We start from the raw sequence: 9,746 nt of genomic DNA, 5'->3' as shown, positions 1-9,746 counted from the left end.
CCATCACTTCATGACCACCCATTGTACCCATTGTCTGATGCCTGCTTCCGGTAGGATATGTCACAAAGTCAGATTATCTCAAGTGTCTTGAACATGACAGTGATTTCATTGTACTCAAATGACCTCCATATACAACCAATATTAATCCAACAGTGCACCTTTAGGATGTAGTGGAATGGGAGGTTTGCTATGTGCAGCTGATTATTTTGCAGAAATTGTGTGATGCGATCATTTGAATATGAAATACAATCTCCAAGGAACCTTTTCAACTTAATACCATGAAGAATAGGGACTCTGACATGGTATTGACAAAATGTGTCAAATAAAGTGCCTGTGAGTGTATAATACATCAGCAGGAGATATTAAAGGTTAGAAATTCAAACTTCACTGTGTTGCTTTGGTGTTGTAACGCTGAAACTTTTGATAATGTCTCTCAAATACACTATGTGGAATTCTAGGCAGAATTTGTATGTGAGTATAGTGACTGAGTTTGTCTTAGTTTTGTTCATTTTTACATAAGGACAAGTATGTAACATGAATCAGGGAACACACCACAGCATTTATTGCCTAATCTAGTCTGCAATGCCCGTCCCCAAATGGATCTTTAAAACAGAAGAAAATCAAAAGGCATCCTAAAACACAAAAATCAAACACAACAAATGATAGGACGGACTGAAATACCCTAACAAGACAGCAAGTTATTCATGGTTACATGATTGGTTAATATTTAAAAATGGTTTCTGTTTGATTTTTAAAAGATCCCAGTTAGACCCACCTTTAATTTTGTAAGGCAACAAATACCCCAAATGTACTTTGGCCAAATGTAGATTTCCATACAGGCAGCTTATAATTACCAGCCAACGCGCCAAATGTTATCGACCCACAGGTTTCATTACTAATACTGTACCTGGTTAGAGAGATGCGATTTAAGTGATTGTAAAGGTTTATCCAACGAAATTTAAGCTTAAAAAAAAAAAAAAAAAAAAAAAAAATTCTATGAATAACAATAAGCATTGAAGAAAATTCAGAACATGAAAAATAAAGACAAAACAGATTGAAACTTTCTGCAAACAATAATGGTGTTTAATGGACTTCAGTTATGGCCAGATGTATCAATTACTGCATCAGAAAACTAGCATGTTGACAGCACTATAATAAGTGGTTTGCTGTGAAGTTAAACACTAAACAAATGCAGTTACAATCACAATACGCTAAAATCCCGAGAGAAAGTAACCTAAATATATTTTCTGCCAATAAAAGTAGTCGCTTCACTTCGCCTGGTCAAACCTTTAATATGAACACATTTAAGAGCAGATTTAAACACTCTTTCAGTGTACGTAAGATCCTGCAAATAAATTACAAGCGTGACACTTTAAAAACAACGCAGCACTAAAGCTTTACAACTAATTTTCCAAATGCAAAAAAAAAAACAAAAAAAACCCAACTTGTTAGACTGTACAAACAATGTTACATTTCATTACAATTTTCAACAGGTGTTAAGACAATTGTCAGTGGCGTAAATCAACAGTAAATACAACTATAAAAGTACATCATTGAGATCAAACCAGATTTAAGATCCTCCTCCTCCCCCCAAAAAAAAATCTGGAAATACATAAAATTTAGGAAAATCTAAAGGTCTAGTCTTTGACTATTGGCCATAACGTCACAGTGTGGTTACACAGGTCATGGATAGACAGGAATGTTGTTATTGGAAAAGGGTCTCCTCAGGCCCAGCAAACAAAAGGCAGATTCAATCCATGTCCAAGCCTATTCATGCATTCGTCCTGTGCTCATCAGTATTTGCCAAGCTCACACTGGGCAGTGATAAAGCCATTCTAATTACTGGGTTGTCCTTTTGAACTAGCCAACTCCTGATTTTTAAATAGGTTGCTTAGTCATAGGTCCACATTTTCGCTTCACCAGCAGTTTCCCGTTGACTCAATATCATAACATTGTCACTTCAAATGTCTTCATCATCTGGAGTCTCTTTTGGTGCCCTTTAGTTGTTCTCTTGCGAAACTGTGGTTTCCTAAGAAAGGGTTGGGAAGAAAGACAATTTTAGACTAAGATAAGGTCACATTTTCCTTTATGTCAAGTCCTGAGCAAAGCTAAAACAGGAATGTTTACAGTCATGGTCTAAACGGAGACATGTAATGTCTGTAAAATAGCCTCGAACAGTTGTTGAGAACTATGGACGTATGCCGCGCTAGGTTCACTGTGTGCTCACACAGATATACTTATCTTATCTTGCATGTTTGGTGTTGCAATCAAATGAACTTAATTAACAGTGTTATGACCAAGGTATGCTTATGCAACTTGTAGATTTAAGATAAGGCTGATGCTCTTTGGCAGGGCGGCCAAAACAGGCGGAGGTCCGACAGTGTAATTGGTCTTGTTTTTCCCCCTTTGTGTAATTATTAATAACTAATTTATTGAAGACCTTGACGAGCTGATTCTAGTTTATAATAAATTGACCTTTATTGATTATTCTCTCCCTCTGTCTGTCTGAACTTTAACACTCTTATATGTTCAATACCCAACTCTTCTGTTCACTCAAGCAACTTTTTGTTAAAGCTGAAGCATTTGGAAGCACAATAAAGTAAAGGAAGGAAAGGAAATGGAAACTTTCTACTAATTCTTGAATCTTAAAGGAGTGCTGCCTTCATTCTTTATGGGCTCTGCTTAATGAAAAAAGCAAGAAAGTATTAGCTCTTCCCATTTCCTGCTTAGAAGGTATTTTTGCTGGGTGAGACATGGGGAAGCGGGGAATGGAGTAAGCAGTGTGCCCACTGTACAGTAACAGAGCTACATTGTAATTTGTAATGCACGCTGACTAGATTTGATTTTATGCACCTGACAAATGCATCTTTGTGAGTTTTAAGTTTCAGTACTCAAGCCTTTCTGGGGGGGTCAAAGCATGAATCGGAAGGTTTCACTCAATCTATGTGTATTAAAGTAATTTAAAAACAAAAAAAACAAACAAAAAAAAAAAAACTGCTTACAAATGGAGTCCTTTCTCCATATTTGCTCCAGAAGGTCATCTTGACAGAGTTCTTGTGTCCTGTCCGCTGGTCAAATGTCTGGCAGGTCTCGAAAGGGGGACTGTACAAGTGCAAGCTTACTGCACACTCAGTGTGGCTGACATTTTCCACACGATGCAGACCAATGGAGTCTAAAACACACACACGTACACATGTATGAACAAACAGCATACCTGTAACATTGGAATGCTGTAAAACATGGCTCAACAACAGTTAAAGGCAGAAACATGACACCAGAGCTCTATTTGCCTCACGGACATACACGCCAGGCAGGGATTTGAAGGGAAAAAAAAAAAAAGAAGAAGAAAAAGTTCATTGTAAATTTACAGCTGCCTGTGAGACCAATTAGACATTATGTAACTGCAGAGGTTGGAAACTTGGGTTTTACTGCACGCTGACAGAGAAGCCACACATTTAACAGCCTTGCCTAAGTTTCAAGGAAATTTCACATTAGCATATCTCGAATGATCACATACGTTCGTTTGGTCTATTGTATTGAACACTGCATAGGCATAATAAAGATGTGAGTAAAATGAAGCACCAGTTAAAATGACTCCATAGACAGATATCAAGATATCAGCACAGATCTAAATTCTGTTGGAGAACAAGCTCTGGTTTAAAAAAAAAAAAAAAGATAGTCAGACAGTTTGGTGTCTCACCATTTATGTAAGCAACCTTGTTTTCCTGAAGAATTCTTTGTGACTTTTGGACCATATCGCCGTGTGATTTGCTCTCTGGCCACTCGAACAGCGTCTCCTTCAGCTGACCCTGCAGGAGCTTCATGAAGCAGTGGGACTCTGTGTGGTCATGGATACTACTGCAAAGCGTTAAAGAACACTGTCAGAATATGACAACACTGCTCTCTTCATAAAAATTAGACAAGATGATGAGGATGTTAAAAAATAAAAATAAAAATTGGGAAGACGAGGCAAATCTTAAGTTTTCACGGCAAGAGCTAAACATACTTTGAACAGCTATGTTTAGAAGTCATGCCCCATATCATATCACCAATACTGTATGTTCAAGAGAACAAAAGAAATTCCCAGAACAGTCTTACTTAACAAGTCCCTGTTTTAAAACACTAGTACTGGTACAGCCATGTGATAAAACAGTCTTTTCTTGTGTGAAAAAAAGACAGCTGCTGATCTGCATCTTTTAATACGTAATCATATAAAAAGATTTGCAACACATCCAGGAATTATCAGGTGACATTTGCTGACAAAGTGGGACATAAGATATCAAACAATGTCTATTTACATAATCTGTCAGTGTGTAGAACATTGGACTTTGTTATCTTTATTAACTAATGCAATAATTGCCAGTGAGAAACATGGCCATGTGGCCTACAGTATCTAAGAGTATAGGCTTGTAACATGACTGAAACCCCGAAACAGAAATCTTATTATTAAAGGTTTAAACAAATTCAGTTTTCTGATCAGATTATTTTATATGAATTATAATGATGTTATTTATTTTTAAAGATACAAATATCTTACCTGCCGTGGCCTTCACCCCAGCAGAGAACCATGAGATTGAACTTCCCATTACCCTTATCAACCAAGTTCCTTGTGTATCTGCAGGAATGAGAAATATGTCAAATGTACATGGAAAAATATGATGCATTATGTCACAACTATACAGTTACAGAGGAGTGAAGGGCTGAATTTACAAGCAGTTTGGAGCTTTTTTGATTTAAATGTCTTGTCAAAATATATTTGATTTTCAAGTGATTAAATTCCTTTTCTTTTCTTAAATGCAGAAAACTGATGATTGACTTGAAATAACGTTTTCACAATAAGCTGTACATTACATTAATACAAATCAATTTTATTTTGGAAATCCAAGAAGCTTTCACGTCATCCAGCTGGAACCCACAAAGAAACAGAAGAGTTTTAATCATTGTCCAATAGTCCTCATACAGAAAACCTCATACCCTCCACTTTTGTGTCTGTGTTCTTACTAGGCCTGTATTTTCTGGACTGTGCAATTGCAACGTGTGCAAACATTAGCAAGCAGATGCAGTTGTGAGATTGGGAAACTAGTGGCTTTCAGGACTTTCTAACAAACAAACAAACAAACAAAAAACAAAACAAAAACGCTCTTTTAATGACTATTCAAAATTTTCAGTCACACTTTGGTTAGGGTTCAGGCAATAAAACTAATTTGTTTCCTGAACTAGATTTAATGAAATATTATACTTTTTGTTTGAAATTTATTGCTCAACAATTTTAACCAGGCTGGAAAAAGAAAGTCTGCCCGGCAGAGACCAAACTTGTCCCATTTGCCAAAAATCAGCGGGTGTGTATCAGTTCTCGGTGTTGATTGGATGGCACACACCCGCCTTCCATTGAACCCTCACTAATCAAAAGACTGGGACGGGGGGGCTCTTTAAAGTTTTGAATAGAACAGAGAACTGAGGAATGAACTGGTTTGCATATCTCCTCATTGTAACACGACCTTTCAAAATAAAGCACACTAATATAGGCCAAGCAATTTTCTTTTCAAAGTAAAACCTTAGAGCAGCAGTTTTGTCACCTAAATGAAAATAAATAAATAAATCAGCCGCTTTCATTCAAAAAAAATAATGCTTTTAGCTACTGAGCAAATGCATGCAGAAGTTTGCCACAGCATTTTTTTTCAAGAGTACCTTTTCAATTTAAAAAAGGAAAGAAAAGGGACTCATGACACATGTTTAGGGTAAACAAAAACATGATAGAGTAAATATAATTTTGAATATCGATAAAGCAACACGACACTAGGTCAAGGTGCAAAAGTCCAAAGGACAACAGCATAGATGAGGAATATCTGGGTGGGTAGGTGTTGAAAACCCCCAAAACAAACAGAAACACGAATATTTTACCTGTATTGGTCAAATTTTGCATACTTCATCCACTCCTGAGGATTGCTCTCATATGACTCCATTAAATTCTGAACCTCCTCAACATTGATGCAGTCACTCTCGAAAATGCTGTGCAGGATTTTTATCAAGTCGTCCAGGGTTTCTGGTTTGACCACCTCGGTTTGCTCCATCGCTGTGCTGAAGAGGAGAGTTTTTTTTTTCTCTCTCAGGTATGTCGCTTCAGTTAAAACTTCAGGTGGTGAAGACTTTCTAGTTTGCACAGTCCTTTAGTTTTTATAGGCCGGCGCCGCAATTTTTCTTTGGGGGGGGGGAGCTGGAGACGGACTGTACCATTACGGAAAATGGTGAACGCCCACATCTAACAGTCCAATTGAAATTTTGAATATTCTCTCGCTGGAAAGTTACAGAAACACGGGGTTGTATTTTCACCACACTTACTTTATAGAGGTGAATTTTATGTTTTTGTATGTTCTGACTAAGATATCCGTTAATCTCACACTTTAACAACTTGGACTAATCCTCTCTGAGGCCGGCTCCACCACGTTGTCAAAACACAGACACCTCTTGTGTCTTTCTGTCTCCTTTTCTTCTCCCACCGAGACATTCCTCTAGTAATGGCCTTTCTCCCCTCTTTTTGTGGGCGCTCTCCTCTGAATTGATCCATTTGTTGCAGAACTGAATCAGGATGGAGGAGAAAACGTGGGAAAAACGTTTGATTGGCAGCAGTCATGTTATGGGAGACATAAAATGTGTGTCTGCATATATTACTGTATATTTTAATAGTGTTTGTCTTTAGCTTAGCTTTGATTTAGTTGCATGAAGTGATTTAGTTTCACGAAGTCATTAGATTAATACTGTAGAGATGTATTGAAAAAATGCTTGCTTTTTTAAAAATAAAAAAGCTACAACAAGTTTTTATATATGTAAATTATAAACTATGCAAAGAGAAGAAGAAAAAGAAAATCCTTTAATAAATGCAATCCAGTAATAAAAATAAAAATAAAATAAAATAATTAATTCAAGAAGGCAACTTAAGTAGCTGTTATCTATTTGAAAAAAAAATGGGTGAATACTTAATTACAGATTGTGCAATGAGCACGGACTGGGGTTTTTTCTTTCCTGGGTGTAGGTTATCACTGGTGGAAAAGTACCAGAGCAGGATATGTTATGATGGGAGACTCATAAACAAACATAACCAGCTGATTGTCAGCATAAGTGGAAATAAAGGTTGATTCAAATCTATGCACCTTTGTGATCATAAAATGTGACATAATCTGGAGATCAAAAAGATTAAATGCTTTCATTTTCTTGTCTGTGAAATTTTTCCTTTCAAATAGAGACAAAGAGAACCAGTCAGAGAAATATTTTGGATGAGATTGCCAACATCTTCACACTGTGTTCTAGCAGCTGTTTATCAGTGAGTCCCACCTTAATGCACATTTTTCTTAAGACACGTAACACATTCCACACAGGTGATTCTTTTCCAGTCCTCCACATGCTTGTCTCAAAAATAAAGTGTGACAAAAGTGTGTGTCAATACGGGAAATAAATAAATTAATAAATAGTTTGTACAGTGCAGTGACTGATTAAAATATAAAAGATAAAAAGATACTAGAGAGCTAAGTTTGGTCACCATGTCATGCTCAAATGGAGATGAAAAAGACAGTTTTTACATTTTTCCTACATAACTTACATAAATCTATGTAATTGTTGTTGTTGTTTTTTTAATTTTATCACAAAACTTAATTGTTATCATTTGTTTTATTTATTTACTTTGACTTCAGATTAGAGTCTAAATCCATGGCTGAGCTCAGGTTTTTCCAGCAGGAATACTCTGCATTTGTTTTCTGTCATTCAACACATATCTGTACTTTAGAGGAAAATCCAACCTGTCTGAGGAAGCATCATGTTCGTGTTTACTAGAACCAAGAGTGGAGAACTTTCTTTGCATCACAATGTGCCAAGTTTTCCTCTGAGCTGCCACATCAGCATTGTAAAATGAAGTTTTGCTCCACCTTGTGGCTGAAACTTTGAATCTTGATTACCAAGGTGGAGCTGCCCACATTGAGGAAAAAGCCCCCCCAAAACCCTGCAAAAAACCCCAAAAACACTCCAGAATTCAGTAGCTTCGAGAAGCTCCTTTGGCAGCAATAACTTGAAGGAATTGTTTTCTGTATGACTGTCAGTCTCCCACATTGTTGTAGAGGAATTTTGGCCAAGCTTCTTTACAATGTTGCTTCAGTTCATTGAGGTTTGCAGACACTTGCTTATGCACAGCTCTCCTGTCACAGCATTTCAGCCAAGTTGAGGTCTGTACCTTCAGTGGTCTGTACCTTCAGTGGTCTGTACCTTCAGTGGTCTGTACCTTCAGTGGTCTGTTGCAACACCTTGATTTTTCTTTTTCAGTCATTCTGGTTTAGATTTGCTGCTGCTATTATTGTCCTGTAGCACGACCCAGTTTCATCCATGCCTTAACTTTTGGACAGATGGCCTCATATGTATATTTATAGAGATATTTATAAAGAGGAGTTCATGGTCAAATCAATGACTGCAAGGTTCCCAGGTCTCATGACTGCAAAACATACCCAATCATCACCCCTCCACCACTGTACTCGACGTGGTATGAAGTGTTTGCATTGATAAGCTGTGCTTGTTTTTTGCCAAATGTGGTCCTGTGAAATATGACAGACATCAGCACTTCGGTCACGTCCTTCAGAAGTTCAGAGACAGCTTTGCAAACATAAGCTGTGCTGCCATGTTTTTTATAGAAAGAAGAAGCTTTCTGGTGTTGACCTCTTTCAATCAGGTTTCAGTCTCTTATTAATTCTTCTACTATGAACTTTAACATTCAGTGTTCACACAACCTGTATGTTCCAGAGGAGCAAAGTGCCAGAACTTCTGGTTTTATAGAGGTTGTCACACTTATTGGTTATCAGTCAGTGAATTGCATTTGATTAGCAGCACCTGGCTGCTATTTACTCATTTATAATATAAGGGTGAACGCAGTTTTTCATGGGACTGCACAGCATCTGGTGTAAACTTTTCATATGACTGCATTTGTTTGTCTTTTTTTACAATGCTGAGTTTTCTTTGTAAATTCATCTTTTTAAAAGACAGCCTTCTTTTTGTATGCTGTATGGTGACAACAAAAAACAGTTGCTGGCTGCCTAAATCATCGTTCAAGTTTGTGTTTTTAGTGCAAGAGGACTTTAGACTGCATAGCATTTTTCGTGCAGATGTTTACATTAAACCATATAAAAACCATTAGAGGACCAGATTTTCTAACGTTTACTATAATAAATATTACTGAAATCGGCCAGGATCAATGATGTGATCCTGTGAAAAATGTGGAATTTCTAACTTAAAAAACAAGTTGCCTTAGAGTTAAGTTACTTTTAAACCAGTTTTTTCTAACACAAAATCAAAAAGGTTTGTGTCATAAAATTAAGCACAAATGTGTTGACCATGCAATAGACTGGTGATCTTTACAGGGTCTACCTGGCCTCTCTTGCCCTATGACAGATGAGATAAGCTCCAGCCCCCTTTGCAAAATGTGGATAAATGGAAGAGAATGGATGGATGGACCAAAAAACGATTAAAAACATGTTTAAATTAAATGAAACATTAAAAGCTTGTATAAAGACACAAAGGCTAAATGTGTGCCAAGTTGTGAGGCAACATTTCCAAACACTGACAAATGTTAAAAATTCTTATGTTTATAATTTCAAATAATGTTCCTTCAAAGTTAAAAGTTTAACTAAGAACATAAACAAGACTACAGCACATTTTACTGTTGTCTTCTTGAGCATGGCTATATCTCATATTTTTATATCGTCATGAAATTT

General features: G+C 36.8%; 1 protein-coding gene across 1 annotated transcript; it reads right to left on the bottom strand.

Moving 5' to 3' along the window:
* Positions 1-1,061: 1,061 nt before the first annotated feature.
* On the bottom strand, positions 1,062-6,164 carry cdo1 (cysteine dioxygenase, type I). Its single transcript, XM_086314811.1, has 5 exons — positions 5,902-6,164; positions 4,538-4,615; positions 3,701-3,858; positions 3,003-3,172; positions 1,062-2,029 (listed from the first exon to the last, which is right to left on the bottom strand). Exons 1-5 carry the CDS (start codon positions 6,069-6,071, stop codon positions 2,000-2,002), a joined length of 606 nt encoding a protein of 201 aa, XP_086170937.1. The 5' UTR covers positions 6,072-6,164; the 3' UTR covers positions 1,062-1,999.
* Positions 6,165-9,746: the final 3,582 nt, after the last annotated feature.

Source organism: Aulonocara sp. 'chitande type north' Nkhata Bay, linkage group LG12, assembly GCF_057382095.1.
Source record: "Aulonocara sp. 'chitande type north' Nkhata Bay isolate Kocher_YH1m ecotype deep benthic linkage group LG12, A_spYH_male_GT1.1, whole genome shotgun sequence".
NCBI classification, from domain to species: Eukaryota; Metazoa; Chordata; class Actinopteri; order Cichliformes; family Cichlidae; genus Aulonocara; species Aulonocara sp. 'chitande type north' Nkhata Bay.
The sequence above is the reverse complement of the archived record's forward strand: the minus strand, read 5'-3'. Positions and strand labels throughout refer to the sequence as shown.

Excerpts from the sequence above, each read along its gene's own strand:
- cdo1 (XM_086314811.1), bottom strand. The coding sequence starts at position 6,071 with ATGGAGCAAACCGAGGTGGTCAAACCAGAAACCCTGGACGACTTGATA. Across the intron at positions 4,616-5,901 it reads GCAAAATTTGACCAATACAG|ATACACAAGGAACTTGGTTG; the intron begins GTAAAATATTCG and ends TCATTCCTGCAG. Across the intron at positions 3,859-4,537 it reads TGGGGTGAAGGCCACGGCAG|TAGTATCCATGACCACACAG; the intron begins GTAAGATATTTG and ends AACGCTTTGCAG.